The sequence below is a fragment of the Vitis vinifera genome, chromosome 13 (genome assembly GCF_030704535.1).
Source record: "Vitis vinifera cultivar Pinot Noir 40024 chromosome 13, ASM3070453v1".
NCBI lineage: Eukaryota > Viridiplantae > Streptophyta > Magnoliopsida > Vitales > Vitaceae > Vitis > Vitis vinifera.
The window spans coordinates 6,827,867-6,847,788 of record NC_081817.1 but is presented as its reverse complement, the minus strand read 5'-3'; the positions used below and the strand labels follow the sequence as shown (position 1 = coordinate 6,847,788).

The 19,922-nt window shown below is 38.0% G+C and overlaps 1 protein-coding gene across 6 annotated transcripts in view; it reads right to left on the bottom strand.

Moving 5' to 3' along the window:
- LOC100258197 (SNARE-interacting protein KEULE) overlaps nt 1-19,922 on the bottom strand; it is a 67,389-nt gene that overhangs the window by 6,209 nt on the left and 41,258 nt on the right. For 4 of the 6 annotated variants that reach the window (XR_009467236.1, XR_009467235.1, XM_010660044.3 and 1 more), the window contains 5 exons: nt 17,578-17,674; nt 9,792-9,917; nt 9,611-9,706; nt 1,389-1,508; nt 1,212-1,289 (listed from right to left, as the gene is read on the bottom strand). Coding sequence is in view for 3 of the 6 variants with exons in the window: in XM_010660044.3 (XP_010658346.1) it covers nt 1,212-1,289; nt 1,389-1,508; nt 9,611-9,706; nt 9,792-9,917; nt 17,578-17,674 (517 nt within the window). In the remaining 3 variants the exon portion in view is untranslated. Of the gene's footprint in view, nt 1-1,211; nt 1,290-1,382; nt 1,509-9,610; nt 9,707-9,791; nt 9,918-17,577; nt 17,675-19,922 lie in introns of all 6 variants that reach the window. The other 2 variants (XR_787123.3, XM_010660043.3) reach the window with 1 other exon arrangement.

Here is a 19,922-nt window from a genome sequence, read left to right as displayed (position 1 = left end):
CTACCCACTTTGTCTAGTGACCTCCAAGAGAGAGATTCTCAAGATAACAAAAGCTAAAGACACCATAAACTATATTTTTTTTTGATAAGTAAAAGGATATGCATTAAAAGAGAGGCGGAACGCCACAGAGCATACAAGGAGTATACAAGGCGGCTAGGGCCTCAAAAAACAAAGACAAAAAGAATCACCTCCCCTTAAGTGGATGCTACCCACTCCAGGAAGCCTATAAGGGAGAAACCCTCCTCACCTAAATACAATTTGGCCCAAATGTGAAAGTAATCTGCACTAGGGGTATGTTGAGGCACACTAGTGCAGAAAGATACTGAAACAAGCTGACTAGCAAACCATGGATTTAAAACTACAAACAGTGCCCTCAATGTTAGCAGTAATACAGACCTGTTTGGACACAACTATTTTCTTCACTCAGCAACGAGAAAGAAAACAAGAAGGAGCTTTCTGCTTCCTTAATAAAACAGCACAAACACAAGAGAATACAGCTTGGTGCTCTCGAATATTGAGAAAAGAAATAAACTAAAGAGCCAACAACACAAAAATCACAAAAGAAAAAAGAAAAAAAAAATCTACAAACTTCAACAAAAAAAAGGCCACAAAAGTTCATCCAAAAGATATAAAAGAAAATTCCCTATCATCTGCCTTGCTTTCCATAGACAAGAAGCAGCAATCTGATTAAAAGTGCATCAAGCTTATGGCCTACTCAACGTATCAATATACACTAATCATTTCTGCCAATCTAAAATACTCATTAAAATGAAATTAAGCCTTTTTTTAAAATAAAATAAAAAAAAAAAAGGAAAGATGGCACAAATATTAGTAATTTGGAGTCCAAAATATCCATGGATACCAACACTAGAATACTGAATACATTACATTCAGGGAGCAATGTGCCCAATTTTGATGCTTTATGCATTTGTGCTTCCTGCATTTCTGTAATTAAATGATAAGCAAAAGACTAGGCAATTTAAGATACTGATAATGCATTTGATAAAAAGTAGATAAGGTGCACAACTCTATACGGAAGGGCTCTAAAAATGAGGAAGAAATCAACCGTGGGAAACTTTCACACATTAAATTACAGTGCACAAAGGAGGGCTAATAGATAAAGAGACCCATTTCTTCTCAAATATGGACATTGGCGACAAATTTAAAAAGAAAGGAATATATCTTAGAGGTACAATATATCTTAAATTTACCTCTATCATTGGGTAAAATCGTGATAGCTGCCACGTTTCTTCTTCACCTTTACGCTCTTTTCTAGCTGCATGCTTCCTCTAATAATAGAAAAAGGGGGAAAAGGGAAGTGATTTTTCAAGACAGAAATTCATTAAACAGAGTCACTTTCAGCATTTCAATATAAGACGTACATTTACCTTAGGCACTTCAAATTTCAGAGAAAAGGCTCCGATTGTGCTTTTCTTGGCATCTGATGATCCCTCCAGCAATCTCATATTGTTGACAGCATTCATATCATCAGATAATAATCCTGCTAACTGAGATTTGGAGAAAAGAAATACACAGTGGAATTGGTGTACATAACTAAATGACATTCTTGGTAATTAAAGAGAACACATACATATACACACACAACAGAGGAGAAAAAGCAGATGCATCATAGATCAGGGGCCAGTTAAATAAAAATGTTTGCTTCAGTAATCCAGAAAGGACCCTACAGGTTCAAGGGTTAAAAAGAATTGGCCATGGGAAAGGTGATGCTGGAATCTAAAAATGCCCGGGGGAGGGCAGACAGATTTTAGATGCTATTCTGATAGCAAGGCAATAGGTTCCGCAGAGGAGCTCAAATGCAAGGTTGGTGTACAAATTAGATTTAAAAAAAGTGTGTGATCATGTGAGTTGGAAGTTTTTTCTTTTTGTTCTGGAACAAATGGGATTTGGGTAGAGCACTCTCTCTAGCCTGCAAATCTGTAATATATCATTGTTTGTCATTCCAAAGACTGAAGCATCGACTGGAGAAACTTCAAAGAGACTTCCTTTGAGGTAAAAGTCCTTGGGCAATAAGATACATCTTGTGAAGTGGGGCATGGATAGTAAGGCAAAGAATCTGGGTCAGTTTGGTTTAAGAAGGCTTGAAACTCCCAACAAAGCCCTTCTTAGCAAATGGTTGTGGAGAAATGTTGTAAAGGTTGCATGTGGAAGAATATCATAGTTGTCAAACTTAGGGTGAGTGATGATGGGTGACGATCCAAAGAGAGGTTGGAGAGCCTTGTGGAGTAGGACTTTGGAATACTATAAGGAGAGGATGGAGAGACTTTTGGCTTAGGACTGCCATCTCTATAGGTATTAGAATTGGTTCTAATATCAATGTCTGAGTAGGGGATTTTTGGTTAGAGCAAAGGAGAATGTGTGTGGCTTTGGGAAACCTATTTTCATAAGAGTTTTCATGATTTTTTATATTTTAACCTTCAGAGTGTGTTTTATATTTTAACCTTCAAAGAGTGTTTTATATTTTAACCAAAAGAAAAAGAAAAAAAAAAAAAAGAGAAAAAAGGAAATGTCTTGAGGCATTAGAAACTCCCACTATCACCACTCAATCTGAGGAAGTGATAACAAGTCACACCATAAGAGAATTGCAGAATATTCAAGCAACATGCCAAGTTAATGGGAAGAATTATTTGAAATGGTCACAACTTGTTCATACCTTTCTAAAGGGAAAAGCAAAATTAAGTCATCTCCTGGGAACTTGACCAAAGAGAGGGGACCCTTAATTTGATGCTTGGGACAAGCAAGACTCAATGATTATGGGATGGTTGTGGAACTTCATAATGCTTGAAATTGGTGACATCTGTATGTTCCTAATCACTGCCAAAGACATCTAGGATGCAGTTCACCAGACATACTTAAAGGCACTAGATGCAAACCAAGTTTACAAAATAAAAGTCAAGACCAAAGCCGCAAAACAAGGAAATAAAAGTCACAGAGTAGGCCAATATGCTGAAAAATCTATGGTAAGAACTCGATCACTTTCGATGCATTGAGACAAAATGCCCTAAGGATGCAGAAATCCTAAAGAATTGTATTGAAAAGGATCAAACCTATGATTTTTTTAGTTGGTCTCACTGTTGAGTTTGACTTAAGTTAGAGTTCAAATACTTAGCAAAGAGCTTCTAACTTTAAATGAGACTATCTCCATTATTCGAGCAAAAGAAAGCAGGAGAAGATCATGCTCGAACCTCAGAATTTGAAAGGCTTAGATATTGTTGTTAACAAGGGAAATGATTAGAAGGCAGGCATTGTTGATCACAAGAGGGTTGATCGATCAAGGGTCACAAACCATCATAACAGGGATAGCTTATGGTGCACTTATAGTCAAAAGGCAACGCATACACAAGAGCAACGCTGGAAACTCCATGGCGAGCCATCAACATCTAACCATGATAAAGGGCAAGCACACTTGTATTTTATACAACCAATCAAAGAAAGATCCTTGGAACAAGGCGGATTTAACCAGGAGGAGATTGAAAAACTGCAAACTTTGTTGGGATCTTTTGAGAAACTTTTAGGTACCTGTTCACTGGAACTTTTAGGTAAGTTTCTTACTTCCATTGAATTGAAAGTCTTAGCTGAAACCTTTATCAATTCGTGGGTTATAGATTCAGATGGTACAGATCACATAACTCATTCCTCACGCAAATTTAACAACTATAACCCTTGTCCAAATAATAGGAAAATAGTCATAGATGATGGTTCATTAACCACCATTATAGGTATAGGAGATGTCCAAATTAGTCTCCCACTCACACTTAGAAATGTGCTACATGTTCCAAAGTTGTTTACTAATCTTGTCTCTATACAAAAGCTTACATAAGATTTGGGTTGCAATGTGATTTTTTACACTATTCACTGTATTTCAAGATCAAGATTTGAGGAAGATGATTGAATTTGCTAAGGAACAGAACAGGCTATACTACCTTGAGACACCAAGCAAGTCATCCTTATCTTTTCTTTCTGAGCACTATCACCTCAATAAAGAAAAATTTGGCTTCATCATCATAGACTTGGATATACATTGTTTAAAACTTTTAAGATCTTGAATCCTTCTCTATTTAGGATATTAGATGTTGAGAGTTTTCATTGTGATATATGTGAACTAGTCAAAGACAAGTGTACAACCTTTCCACCCAGTAATAAAAGAAGTTTAGATCCTTTTCATCCAATTCATAATGATATTTGGGGTTCTTTTACTATCCCTAATATATCTGGGGCACGCTGGTTTATGTCTTTCATTGATGATTGTACTAAAGTCTCTTGGATCTTCTTACTTAAACCAAAATTTTATGAGTTTTGTTTTCCTAAATTTCCATAACATGATCAAAAACCAATTTGGTGTCGAAATCAAGAGGTTTCGATTTGACAAGACCAGAGATTATTTCAATCAAGTCCTAACTATATATTTTCAACTTGAAGGAATAATTCATTAGTCATTGTATATAACCACCCCACAACAAAATGGAGTTACTAAGAGGAAAAATGGTCACCTACTTATGCAATATGAGTTTTTTTGTTCCAAAAACATGTGTCTAAATCTTATTGGAGGCGAAGTCGTTCTAACTACCATACATCTCATAAACCAATTACCTTCCAAAACCTTAGGTTTCAGAAGTCCCATGGAAATACTCTCAATGTTTTATCACATTATAAGAACCACCAACCATCTCATTCCTAAGATATTTGAGTGTGTGTCCTTTATTCATGTTCACAGTGATCAAAACAAGGGAAAATTGGATTCAAGAGCTGTCAAATATATTTTTGTGAGATATTCTTCAACTCAATAGGGAAATATACCATCCACCCTCCAAAAAAACTTTTGTCTCAACTGATGTTACTTTTAACAAAACTGAGTCTTATTTTCCCATTCTTTATCTTCAAGGGAAGAATTCCATCAAGGAAGATAAGGATGAAGATAAGGATTTCGGTTCTTTTCTCATTGACCTTTCCAAAGTGACTGATCCAATATTCGTACCCTCTTTCTCTAAACCTGAGTCATTTGTATCATCCCTTAAATCCATTATTGAACAAACTGGTAAGACTATGGTTGCTCCTAAGGATCGAATAATAGGACTAAAGGAGGAAAATTGCAATCTCTAGACTTATACAAGTCCAAGAATTTGAATCAACTTCCAGAAATAAGGTAACGGTTTCTCATCCTCCCTTACAAACAGAGTCGGAACTTTAGTCTGGAAAAAACATAGATTAGAACCTCCTTATTGCTATCAAGAAGAGAACGAAGGAATGCACTAAATGTCCTTTGTATCCAATTTCCTATGTTGTGTAATTCAAAAGGTTGTCTTAGTCCTATAAAAGTTTTCATACAAGTTTGAACAATATTCACATTCCTACCACTCTATATGAGGCTTTATCTAATGAAAATTGAAAACAAGTCATGAATGTAGAAATGGAAGCCTTAGGGAAGAATAAAACTTGGGAGCTGTTAGATTTCATGCAGGAAAAAAGGCAATGGGATGTAAGTGGGTTTATACTATTAAATATAGAGTGGATGGGTCATTAGAGAGGTAAGATTGGTGGCTAAAAGGATATACTTAAGACATATTGATGGGATAAAGCCTTTTAAAGTTTATTCAAGGAAGAAAGGGAAGACCTAAGTAAACTTTAAGTAGGATTAATATTAATTAGAATTGAATTGGGATTGGTATTTATTGGAGTCTAATTAGGATTAGCTAGTTGAGTTATAATATAATTAGAATTGGAGTCATGATAGGTTATTAGAGTCCTAATAAACTTTGGATGTTATAATTAAAATTAGAATCATAATAGGTTATTAGAGTCCTAGTAGACTTTGGATTTCTTAGAGAAGCCTATAAATAGGCTAATCAATGTAAATTAAAGAGGTGAATTGATATGAATAATATTATATTTTCTTTCATTGCAAGGTTGCAACCCTCAATGGTGAGACTCCATTGATTTTCTTCTAGGTGAGACTTCTAGAAGGCCTTAGTGAGACTCTAAGGTTTTCCATCTTTTCTTCATTGTTTCTTCTTTCTCTCTATTTCTTATCTTATAATTTTCTCTATCATAAAATTTATTCCTTGTTCCTCTCCTTACACCCTAAAAAATAAAACCCTAGTCCACCTACCCTTGAGTGTAGGCAACCATCCTAGGGTTGTCCTACATCACATATGGTGTCGATTATTTAGCGACATTTGCCCTAATTGCAAAAATGAACGTGGTCAAAATTCCGTTATCCTTGGCAGCTCTTCTGGTATATGTAAACAACATCATCATGACGGGAAATGATGAAAAAGAGAGATAGACCTTAAGGTCTTGACCAAGGAATTTCAGATTAAAGAGTTAGGAAGGTTGAAGTACTTCCTAGGAATTGAGGTTGCACATTCTAAGCAAAAAAATTTTATTTCTCAACATAATATATAACAAACCTTCTCAAAGAAACAGAAAAGTTGTCATATAGGCCAGCAAGCACACCAATGGATCCTAATCATAAGCTTGGAAAGGTTGAGGAAGATGTTGTTATATATAGAAAGATGTATTAATGTCTAGTAAGGAGACTTATTTATCTCTCTCTCACAAGATCGGATATAACATATGTTGTGAGTGTGATTACCCAGTTCATGCACATTCCAAAAGACGTTCATTTACAAGTTGTTAACCAAGTGCTACAATATCTTAAAGGGTCTCTAGGAAAGGACATCTTATTTAAATGAACCTCAGGGCTAGTACTTGAAGCATACACGGATGCAGATTGATCTATACTCCTCATGTATCTACTGACCACTAATAGATAGATGTACTCACCAAAGGTTTAAGCAGTACAATATTTCAAGTAAATGTATCCAAGCTGGGAATGGAAAACATCTATTCACCAGCTTAAGAGGGAGTGTGGAAGAAGGAAAGTCATAGTTGTATAATTTGTATAATTCTGGAATTAAGGAGAGAATTAGAACAATCCCATAATCAAAGGGATTTGATATAATTAGGTTAGGAAGGTTCCTATTTTCAATGCTAGGAATATTTGTATAAATATGTGGGCTTGTACAGAATGACATCAAGGAAATTGTTATTCTCTTTGTTCCTTCCAATTCTTCAAATTCTTCAAAACAAAAGATGTTTCATAAATTTCATAGTTTTTCCTGCCTCATAGGAGCCAACAAAACAGTTGGGATACGATATTTTCATAACATATTGCTTGGAATAAAATTTTAGGAAGTACTTTGACAAGCTTTGGTCTTTATAGAGAGATCACAACCTGCTAGCTTTAGATATAAGATAGATATAAAACAAAGTCCAATACCAGACACATCAAATGAAAATGCCATACATTTCCAAATCAATTCCACTATTGGAGGTGTGGAGATTCACAAAATGAGGATGTTTACAACCTATTACACCTGTTATTGAAAAAGACTACTAGGGGTATGATTGGAAAAATGAAAAAATGAGTTCGAGAGGCGGAAGGTGTTGGTTTGTAGTAGATTCAAAGTCTTTTGATCTTTGTGTTGAGTTGGTGGAAGGGAAGATGAAGGGCGTCATTGTGGAAAGAAGCAGAGGTTTCTCTTCTTGACTGGAAGGGGTGGAATCTTGTTGTAGAAATGAAGGAGCGGTGAGGTGGTGCAAAGTTTGGGAGGATGGAGGGAGGGATTTAGGTTGGAGCGCTGTGCAAATGGGGTGGGGAGATTCATTCTGTTATGTGCTTGCTGAGGAGGGTAAGAGGTTTTCCTTGGTCTTCCCTGATGGGAGAGGTTTCCTTAGGGGGTGGAATGTCTTGGTGGAGAAGCTTCACCTTCTAGAGGTCGTTCTTAAGGCAGAGACGAAGATTGTTGGCTCCACTACAGAGAAGTGGAGAAGTTCATTGGTGGATTCTAAGAAAGGCTCCTATGTGGAGGCAGTAAAAAAGGATCTGCGCATGGTGGGAGAGGCAGTTTGGGTCCAAATTGGGGAGTGGGACGTTCAAAGCAGACTGGACCAGTTGAATTGTTGTCCAGTTGGGAAGTTTGAAGAGGATCCTAAATCTAAGCCAGACTTGCTTTCGCTGAGAAATTGGGTGACTAACCTTTAGTCATTGAAAAAGGGTTTGAAGATTTCAGCACTAGGGGGTGGTCTGTTTCTTTTTGAGTTTGAGGATGGATCCGAGGCAGAGAGGGTTCTTGCAAGAGGGTCAAAGAGGCTTAAGGGGAAAATCGTGCACCTGGAAAGGTGGAACCCCGAAGTTGGGTGTTTTCTTAAGGGTGTGGTACCAAAGGAGTTGTGGGTGAGAGTCCTGGGACTCCCTCTGCATTTCTGGAGTCAGGAGGTGTTTAAGAAGCTCGGGGACTGTTGCGGAGGATTTCTAGCTGTGGACGAAGACACTGCTATGCTCTCACACTTGCAGTGGGCGAGGATTTTAGTTAAATCAGACGATAAAGGTTTGCCTGGTTCATTACAGGTCCTAGTGGGGTTGTCCAGTTTCTCCATCCAACTATAGTGGGAAGCTACTCCTAGGTTTTCAGTTGTGGTCCCGAAGAGTAGTAGCAGTGGGGGCCTTGAGCTAAAGATTAGGGGAGATGAAGGGAGAGATCCACACGCTGCAATGGGAGTAAGGAAATAGTCGATATAGAGCAGTCTGCAGGTGGTAGCGTGTCGCTCTCTGGAGAGGGGAGGAAGAGGGTAGGTGTGGGTGCAGCCTTTGGCCCTGCTTTTCCTGCAGCTGAATTGTCAGAGAAATGTGGCGGTGATGGGGGTGCTGCAGAAGTTCAGAGGGGTTAGAAAAGACTGTGGGGATGGCAGCCTTTTAAGGGAGTTCCAAGTGTACTTTGTGCGCCTTTTTCTAGTGCTTTTAATATATTTGCTCTGTTTACCAATAAAAAAAATAAAAAATAAAAAATCACCTGTAATTGACATAGTAACTTCCCTTAAATCTCAACATACAAAATTCCACTTTTGCAGCAATATAAATTTAAATAGGAAAGAGATTGGATGGATAAGGAGGCTCAGTTACAATTTATATCATGAAATTTGTACAGTGATTGATGATCTACTGAATGGCGAAAGAAGTTTCCAGTCATTAGCAACATGACAGCACATCTCTAGTACATGAATAATTCTCACCAAAATCATTGCCTCATGTATTAGACTATTGTATTCAAGTAGCTATTTTTGAAGTGCTACACATGTACACTTCAAATGGCTGGAGTAACTACATTGAATGCATATTTGTATCCAACACATGTGAATAATTATAAGATCTTTTCTCATTGACAATCATACAACAACAAATAGCTGTACCAGCGCCGAACTTTCTTAGAACTCTAAATAAGGACTAGTTTTTTGGGGCCTAGAACTGATAATTTATTCAATATAAGGTTCATGGATTGAAATAATCTTATCATAAAAATATAATTCCACAAGACAACAATGCATGAACACTGTGACATTGGCAAGGAGAAAACTGAAAGGATGTGCATAGGCTGTTGGAAATGGAACTGTAAGCATATGTCCTCAGATAAATGGCTCCAGATTGAGCAAGTTGATGATTAAACATAAATTCACTGAAACTTCAAAACGGGGACAAGAGATTGCAATTATGTTGGAAAAAATAAAAAAGGAAATATTGACAGAAACATACCTTCATCAACTTGGAAGCTTTGTCACCCTCAAACTTCTCAGGATAAATGGCTGCATAAATCATCAATAAACGCAGCTTATTTTCACGGGTGGCATCCTGCATTTCAAAGGTATTTTTATTTAATAAGACAGAGTGGAAATGTGTAAGGTGCATCCACTTTTATTCACTATATGGTTCTCACCAGTTTTGTTCTCAGATAATTAATTACTTCTTTTGTTCCTGCATCTCCAAACACAAGGTCCTGCTCCAGTTGCCCAAGTTCTCGAAGCCCCATCTCCCCAATAATTCTGTTGATTTTTCCAGCAATCTGGATGAATACAACAATTTTAGCTTGAAGACTTGTTCCTCCATATTATGTCACAACAAAAGTGGGCTTCTTGGGAATTTTGCAATCACACACTACAGTGTGTTGATAACTTAGTCAAAATTATTATGTTTCATTCGTTGGCTAATGTAACATGCATAAGGAAAAGAAATTGAAACTTAAATATTATCTTCATGTCTTTTCAGGGTCTATAAAAATGAAAATTCATCTCAACCAAACAAAACAGAATTGCCTCATCTGAGTGAAGATTTCTCAGATTGTGGCCAATTCCAACACCTTCTTTCTCTATTTATCCAATTCCTCACATGCCAATTCAACAGAAGATTTTTATTTGTCCCAAGAAGAACCTGCTGAAACCCAAAAATTGTGAGCAAAAGATTCCAACCCAGGTTTGCCACAATGAATAACAATATGGTAGGTTGTCTGCTCTAACATCTTTAGACTCCATCTGTCTCCCAAGGACCATCTTCTCCTCATAGTTGGTCTATAATAGGAATCTTCTCCAATGTGCCTGACTCCCACCATCACCAATACTTTCGGCATTATTGTATGCCTGACCATAGCAAGACTCTAAAGTGAAGGAAAAAGTTCACATTCAATAATTTCTTTTCTCTTCTCACAATTCCTAGAAGTAATCAAATGAAAGATTAGCAAAATCTAGCAATCTACTTGGCGAGAAATTTAAACAAGTTATATTTGTGCTTCTCATGGTTAAAGAAAATAAATGCAGTTTAACTTATTTGAAGTTTTGATTAACTGTTGAATGATATCTACATTTAGAGAACAAACCTAGAAGGGCTTCACACAAATAATAGAATTGCCACAATAATGTCTATCCCTAAAAAGTCCAGTTTTTAGCATATAAAAATATATTCCAATCCTAGTGGTAGTCTTTAAAATAGATTTTGAAAAGGCCTATTATCATGTGGACGGGGGTTTTCTAGATCACATTGAGAGAAAAGCATTTAACACAAAATGGAGGTCTTAGATGAGAAGCTGCTTATCTTCAGCAAGTTTTGCAATACTAATAAATGGAAATACCAAAGGATAGGTTAAGGCAACCAAAGGTTTAAGACAAGGGGATCCTCTTTCCCTTTTTCTTTTCACCGTTGCAGCTAATATCTTAAGTAGGATGATGCTCAAAGCAGAAGATAGTGATTTATTAAAGGGCTTTATAGTGGGCAAGGGTAAACTAGAGTATCTCTTTCGCAATTTGCAAATGACACCATTTTTTTTTTCTTCAGAGCCTTTATGGAAGACTAGCAAAACCTCAAGCTAATCCTATTGGTTTTTGGGCCAATTTCAAGACTTAGAATTACTATAGACAAGAGCATTATCTTTGGTATCAATACAAGTTGAGATTGGGTCTCTAGATGAGCTTCAATGCTTGACTATAAAGTTTCAAATTGACCTTTATCTTATCTAGGTCTTCCTTTAAGAGGGAATCTGTTCGCAAGTGGCTTCTAGGATCCAATGATGGATAGAATCTCAAGGAGACTAGATGGATGGAAAAAAAAAAAAGCTTTTTTGTCAATAGGGAGAAGAATGACTCTAATTCAATTTTGTTTGTCTCATACCCCAAGTTATTTCTTATCTTTGTTTAAGATTCCAACATTAGCTTCAAAGATTGAGAAATTGCAAAGGGATTTTCTTTGGATGGGGGCTAGGAAGGTAAAAAAAATACATAGTGTGTAGGCTAAAGGAGTTTGGAAGATTGGGGTTTGGGAAGACTGCTCCAAGGAATCGTGCTCTTTCAAAGAAGTGCCTATGGAGGTTCCCTAGGGAAAGTTACACCCTTTTTGCATAAGGTCATTTCAAGTATTTATGGGACACATCTTAATGGATAGAACGCCAACATTTTGGTTAGATGGTTACATCATTGTCCTTGGAAGGCCATTGTATAGGTTTTCCAAGATTTTTCTCCACATACCTGTTTTGTGTTGGGCGAAAGGGAAAGAATTTGTTCTTGGGAAGATTTGTGGTGTGGAAATCAACCCTTATGTTGACAATTTGCAGATCTTTATAGTGTTATCACTTTAAAAAATCTCCCCATTTCAGTGATCCTTAATAACTCTTCTTCTTCTTCTTTTTCTTGGAACCTAAACTTTTGTTGCAACAGGAATTTGGAAATTTAGAACCTTGAAAGACTTGTGTCTTCACTCACTCTAGAGCATTTGTCTCCTTCTATCCTAGACACAAGAGCTTGATCATTATCCACTTCAAGTTTATTCTTGATAAAATCTTTCTTTTTGGCCTTATCTAATTTATCAGTTCCAATTCCTTTGTTTCTAGTTAAATTTGTATGGAAATACAAAGTCCCATCTAAGGTTTAGATTTTTGCATGGTTAGTGGCAAACAAGAAGGTGAACACCAATGACATGCTACAATTGAGAAAAACTTGCAAATCCCTTAGTCCTAATTAGTGCATCTCATATATGGGGAGTGGAGAGTCAATTGACCATCTATTTCTGCATTGTCTGAGAAATCTGGGGCTATAGCACAAATTATTTAGTCTAGCCAAGATGGATTAGGTTCCGCCTAAGGGTACATGAGACATGATGACCATTTCTTTTAGAGGATTGGCATTAAAGGCAAGATTTTTTTGTATATCGCTTGCCTCACTTTGCCTTAGATCATGTGGCAAGAGAGAAATGCTATGATCTTTGAGGAAAAGTAGAGGATGGTAGAGACATTGTGAGACTTACTTCACTTCTATTCCTCCTTATGGGCCTCTTGTACTAATATTTTTAAAGGCACTCCTCTTAATGTTATTCAACTTAATTGGTGTTTGGTCTATAATTCAAAAGGTTTAGACAACAATGAGAGGAGCTTTGTTCAGTATTAATATATAGCCATTAATTTTTGTATAGGTTTCCTTGTATGGCAAAGGAGCTTCAATCATATTATGATCAAATTCTTGTATTTTTTAGGGAGGATCCCTCATCCTTCTCTTGTACGTTAGATACATATATATATATCTTTGTCAATATCTATACTAGCAAAGTAATGGAATCGTTCAATTTTTGGAAGAATGATCAAGCTTCAATCAAACATGAAAATTTGACATGAAGATGAGGAATAGTTAGAACAAGCAATAATGCATCATTTGGAGTCAAAATATTATAAAAAGATTGCATATGCAACAAATTATGATATCTAGATTGAGAAGTGTATCCACCTTTAGTGGGCCCTATATAATTTAGTTTTGATGAGTGCTCCTCGGCTAATTAGGACAACTTGGAATTGGAGGAGTGTTTAGAGACCATTATTGTATAGTACTTCCAAGCATTTCCTAAAGTAGTAGGAAAGGGTTTAGTTATTGAGGAAAAAGAGTCAAGCTCTTTTAGAGGGTATGATGTGGGCCAAAGCTTTGATTCTTTCATATTGTGGGTTGAGGATAATTCTAGTATTATCATCTCATAGATGTCCAAGAGAGAAAAGAGGCTAATGAAAGTATGATGCAGGAATCTATTTAATTACTAATGTTGCTACATACATAAGATGTTATTTTTCTTAGGTGCTAGGCATTGCCAACTACGAAGGGAGTATTTAGCCATGCAAGGGGCCAAATACTTGGTATCTTTTGTCAAGGACCTTTAACCCCCTTGAGTTCTATAGCAGTCTTAGGTTGTTATTTGTTTTGATTTCCTTCAGTTGTGAAGTTTGTTTTGTGTCCCTTTAGTGTCAAATCAGCATACTTTTCCTTTTTCCCCCTAATAGGCATAAAAAATTATTATTGCTTTATGTACAAATGATTTACATCTAACACAAAAAAAGAAATTAAACCAAGCCAATGCATGTTAGTATCAGATAGAGGTTTATGGAGTTCAAACCATCATCCTTGCTTCCAAGAGGTGAGGAGTTACATTACTGCAATGACTTCCCACATGAGGTGAGAAAAAAATATCCAAGTAATTTCTAACATGCCACTCATATGTCTCCATATGTTTTTTTTTAAAGGTAAAAGGTATTCTATTAAAAAAGAGACACCAAGAAGGCGACTCAAGATATACAAACCTATACACCCTCCATCAAGAAAAAGCTAAAAGAACATAGAGTCCCAACATACAATCCTAATTAGCGCCCATCCAATCAATAAAATTAGCTATAGTTAAGGGGCAATCAATTATAAACAATTTTGTTTCAGCCCAAAGAGAAAAAATAAAGGAGTATTTCAATCTTTGAATTGACACCATATCATCCTTGAAAGCCAAACAATTCCTCGCCTTCCAAACCGTCCAAAAAATGTGCAGAGGAGCCGCTCTCCACACCTTCTTACGCTTTTTGCCCACAAAAGAACCATGCCAGCTTAGAAGGGTTTCCTTAACAGAACAAGGCAACACCCAAGATACCCCCAAAATAGTAAAAAGAAGATCCCATAAGACCCTTGTTCTTGAGCAATGAAGAAGGAGATGGTCTATGGTCTCCTCATTCTCAAGACACAAAAAACATCTATTTGCCAAAGCCCATCCTCTTTTCTGCATCTTGTCCAAGGTTAGTGCTTTGCCCCATGTAGCCTCCCATGCAAAAAAACTAATCTTAGGCTGCACATTCGCATTCCAAATAAGGCTTGAAGGAAACCGAGCCGAACCCCCCGCCTCAATAGCCAAGTAAAAAGATTTAACCGAGAATTTCCCACTCTTAGTTTCAGTCCAGGATACCCTGTCCTCCACATCCTCAATAACTCTGCTATGATGTAACCGCTCCATAAAACTTGACGCTTCCTCTACCTCCCAATCATTGAAAGCTCTTACAAAGCAAGGATTCCATCCCCCCCAACCCCCCTCCGCCAAAGAATCCCAAACATTTGCCACACTTTCTTCCTTATCATTAGTCAAAGCAAATAGAGACGGGAAGGACGAACACAAAGGAGAATCCCCACACCATTTATCCCTCCAAAACCTCACCCTCCTTCCATTACCAACAATGAAGACCAACCTATTGCTCACTAATTCCCAGTTCATCCGTATCCCTTTCCACAACCCCAAGCCATGAGCCTCTCTCACTTCCCGAGAGGACCAACCCCCTCTCTCTTCTCCATATTTCCCTCTAATCACTTGATTCCATAAAGCTTCTCTTTCATTAGCGAACCGCCAATTCCATTTAGCAAGAAGAGCCTTGTTGAGAATTGATAGGTTTTTTACCCCTAAGCCCCCTTTCTTCTTACTTAAGCACACCACTTCCCATCTTACAAGATGAGGCTTTCGCTCCAAATTCCCCCCACCCCAAAGGAAATCCCTTTGAATCTTTTCTAGTCTCCGTCTGACTACACTCGGTAAACACAACAAAGACATAAGATAGATTGGTAAGTTCGATAACGTGCTTCGAATTAAAGTTGCCCTCCCTCCCTTGGATAAGTATTGTCTCTTCCACATTCCTAGCCTTTTACGGAATCGATCCTCCACTCCATCCCAAACTGATGTTGATTTGAATGAAGCCCCCAAGGGCATCCCCAAATATGTGGACGGCAAGCTACCCACTTTGCAACCAAACTCCCAAGCGAGGTCATCCATATTCTCTACCCTTCCGACTGGAATGAGTTCACTTTTGTCCAAATTTATCCTCAACCCCGAAGCGGCCTCAAACCATATAAGCAACCAACTAAGATGAGTCAAGTGGTCTTGAGACGGCTTACAAAATACCAGAGTATCATCGGCGAACAATAAATGGGATATAAGGGCCCCTTCTCCCCTTGACCCTACACCCCGATAAATAGCCTCCCTCTACAGCCCTTTGGAGAAAAGCACTAAAGTCCTCCATTGCTATGACAAATAAATAAGGGGAAAGGGGATCACCCTGCCTCAATCCCTTTGAGCTTTGGAAAAATCCTGTAGGGGTTCCATTGACCAACACAGAAAAACTTGCAGTGGAGATGCACCATTTTATCCACCTGATCCATTTCTCCCCAAAACCCATTTTTTGCATAACTGTGAGAATAAATGTCCAATCCACATTATCATAGGCCTTCTCTATGTCCAACTTGCACAAGATGGCACTCTCATTATTTTTCAAAGTCGAATCAATGGCTTCATTGGCTATCAACACTGCATCTAGGATTTGTCTTCCTTCCACAAACGCCCCTTGGGCCTTGGAAATCACCTTTCCAACCACCTTTTTTAGCCTATTGGCTAAGACCTTGGCCAACCACTTATACAAGCTTCCCACCAAGCTTATAGGCCTAAAATCCCCCAAATCTTCAGCTCCCACTTTTTTTGGAATTAAGACCAAAAAAGTTGCATTTAGGCTCTTAACAAACTTTCCATTTTCATAGAATTCCTTGAAAAAACACAACACATCCGCCTTCACGAAATCCCAAGCAAATTGCCAGAAAGCCATAGAAAGTCCATCTGGCCCCGGAGCTTTATCCCCATTACAACTCAACAATGCATTGAACACCTCCTCTTCCGTGAACGGGCTCTCCAAAGTGTTAGCATCCAACTGATCCAAAGACTCTAACTGCAGCCCGGATATAGAAGGACGCCAATCCCCCGAACTGGACAGCATTACCTTAAAAGCATTGCCAATCCCTTCCCTAATCTCATTCTCCTCTATGCACCAGGCTCCATTAATCTTGATTCTGTCCACGTTATTCCTCCTCCTGTGGGCATTAGCCATTTTGTGGAAGTAACCCGTATTTCTATCCCCCTCTCTCAGCCACACTTCCCTAGATTTTTGCCTCCAACTGATTTCTTCAAGTAAAACCCATTTTTTATAGTCTTCTTAGTCAAAGATAAAGTGTCTAGTCACTAGTGGAGCACCACCGTGGGACATTGTGCTCCCCTCAGTTTGGTACCACCATGACTTTCACCTTACTAATCCTGGTTTCTCGGCAATATATAGCAATAATTTTTCCACTTTTTCCCAGAATTGCTATTGAGAATGACCTTACCAGAAAAAAGGGAGAAATATTCCCATGTATTTATTTAATTTTCTAATATAGGAAAAAACTAAATAGACTACATCAATTGAGCAGGGGCAGAACCAAGATGTGGGAGCTATTGAAGAACCGCCCTAGAACTGGGAAGAGGACTAAAAACACCATACACACATGCCCACACACTAACACATGCAGAATGGGTTATGGAACACAAAATGCTTCTCTAACCAAGAGGATCCAAGAATTTTTAATATAGGAAAAATCTAAATAGATTACATCAATTGAGCAGGGGCAGAACCAAGACGTGGGAGGTACTGAAGAACCACCCTAGAACTGGTAAGAGAACTAAAAACACCGTACACACATGCCCACACTAACACATGCAGAAAGAGTTATGGAACACAAAATGCTTCTCTAACCAAGAGGATCCAAGTTGTTCAAAAAATCCAAGAAGACCACTTCTAATGGCCTCAATAATCCACACATAAAGTGACCAGAAAAATTCCATCGATATTTCAGGAATTTCTCAAGATTGTTGTAGAAAAAGAAATGATAGTCTGCCACTGTGTCCCCCAACCCTTACCCCAATGTCAGATATTACCAGCAACACTTTGCCAACATTTATGGAATTTTGTCCTCGGTTCTGGTGACGTTCTAAAACTAAAACCAAAATGTGGCATGCCAAGTCAAACGATTGAAACTAGAACTGTTTCAACACATTTAATTTGGAAAATACGATGCTAGTAAAAAAAAAAAGAAACTAACCTCAACATGGAGGGAAAGCTTCTCAATTTGCTCACTATATTGTGGCAAAGCTTGAACCATCTTTTGCAAGTCCCTTGTAGACAATTCACCACCACCTCTACATAACAGATAAATATTTAGGTTAACACATCCTGGATTACTGGTCTGAATACACTGGCATCAAGTAGAAAGATTAACCAGATATCACAAAGATACATGGCTAAAAGGGCCCAAATTCAAAATTGCCAGAAAAAGTATAACATTCAATGAAGTAAGCAATCTTATACAATCCTAGAAGAGATTCTAGACTTCTAAAAAGTAAACAAAAAGAGGACAGGCAAAATTTAAAAACCAATTATGAACAGATGTAGAAATTTTAAGTTATAGGCAAACATGAATTAAATCAACTCATGTAATTGGAAGAGATTTCTATATAAGGATAGTTTAGCCAAGTACAAGGAAGGTAGGTAGCATTAGACATGGTTAGAAACCAAGCAAGATGATAAACTATTTTTTTTTTTTTTTGATAGGAAACGACAAAGGAATATATTGATAAAAAGAAGGTACAAAAGAAGGATGAGGAATCCTCCCATCAAAGAAAAACAAGACTACAAGAAATCAAATATAAGAAAGTGCAAAAAGAGAAAAGTAGACACTCTAGTTACACGCCGCTAACCAATCAAGTTGTAGCATATTAAGAGGAATCCCCTTAAAAACCTTAGAACAAAAAGCCCAAAAAGAGGTAAGAAAACAAATAGAATCCCAAAGATACTCAGAATTCCTTGCTTTATCCTCGAAAATCCTTGCATTTCTTTCCCGCCACACCACCCACATTAACGCGATGCACGCGTTTTGCCATAAAACAATCCCTCTCTTGGAAAATCCAAAACCATTAAAATTACTAGCTAACATGTCAGAGATGCTCCTTGGGGAAACCCAATCCATCTTTGCTGATTGAAATAATCTGTGCCACAACCCTATCGTCAAAGAGCAATGAAGGAATAGGTGATCTACTGTTTCTCCATGCTTCATGCACAACTTACATATGTCAGGGCTAAGTGCTTTGTAAGGTCTTCTCAATTGTAGCAAGTCATTAGTATTAACCTTCTTGTGAGCCACCAACCAGACAAAGGACTTGACTTTAAAAGGGACTTGAGCATTCCAGACAAACTTGGTAGGGAAAATTGGAGGCGACTCAGAATATTGGGATAAGGCCAGAAAGAAAGATTTGACTGTGAAAAGACCTGAAGGAGATAAGGACCAAGATCTCTTATCTGGAACCGAAGATGAAATGTGTAGACGATCAAAAGACTGCATAAGGCCCTCTAGATCTTCTATCTCAGAATCAGAAAGATTTCGACGAAAAGTGAAATTCCAAGAGAAAGGGCGGGTAGAACCAAGAATTGATGAAATAGGAGCATTTTTATCCGTGACTACTCTTAAGTAATCTTGGATATTGGACACCCAAAGGTTGTTCCCCCCACCACAGGTCATCCCAGAACCGAATTCTATCCCCATTACCTACCACAAACCGAGTAAACTTGGAAAACTCTTGGTAGACTAGTGCAACAGCTTTCCAAGGACAACGATGAGACCATCTAACTATGTTGTTGACATCCCAACCATTGGAATGTGATCCATAAATGCTTAAAATCACCTGATGCCATAGAGCAGAACCCTCTCTAGGATATCTCCACAACCACTTCCCTAAAAGAGCGACATTCCTTATAGATATCTTTCCAAAACCCAATCCCCCTCTCGATTTCGGCTTACACACCACGTCCCAATTAACCAAATGGTCTCTTTTGCCTTCCCCTACGCCTGACCATAAAAAATCTCTTTGCATTCTCTCAATTTTTGCTGCCACAGAGGCGGGAATTTTAAACTAGGAGAAAAAATAACAAGGCATATGGGTGAGACAAGATTGAATGAGAGTAATTCTGCCTCCAAAAGATAAATATGCCTTCTGCCACCCATCTAATCTCCTTGATATCCTCTCAATCACAGGGTCCCAAAAGCCACTCGTCTTAGGATTCCCTCCCAGAGGAAGACCGAGGTAAAGTATAGGCCACCCAGAAGCCTTGCAGTCAAGCATCTCGACCAACCTAGAAAGGTGATTCTGCTCAAGATTAATACCATAGATATTGCTTTTGTCAAGATTAACTTTCAAACCGGAAATATGCCCAAACACTAGCAGGACATTCTTAAGGGTCATCATATCCTCCTCCCGAGAGCTGGAAAAGAAAATGGTATCATCTGCAAATTGTAAGTGGGAAACCCTTGTTCTATTCCTACCCACCTTGAAACCCTCCAAGACATTTCTCTCCTCAGCTTTCAATAACATCCTACTCAACACATCTGCCACT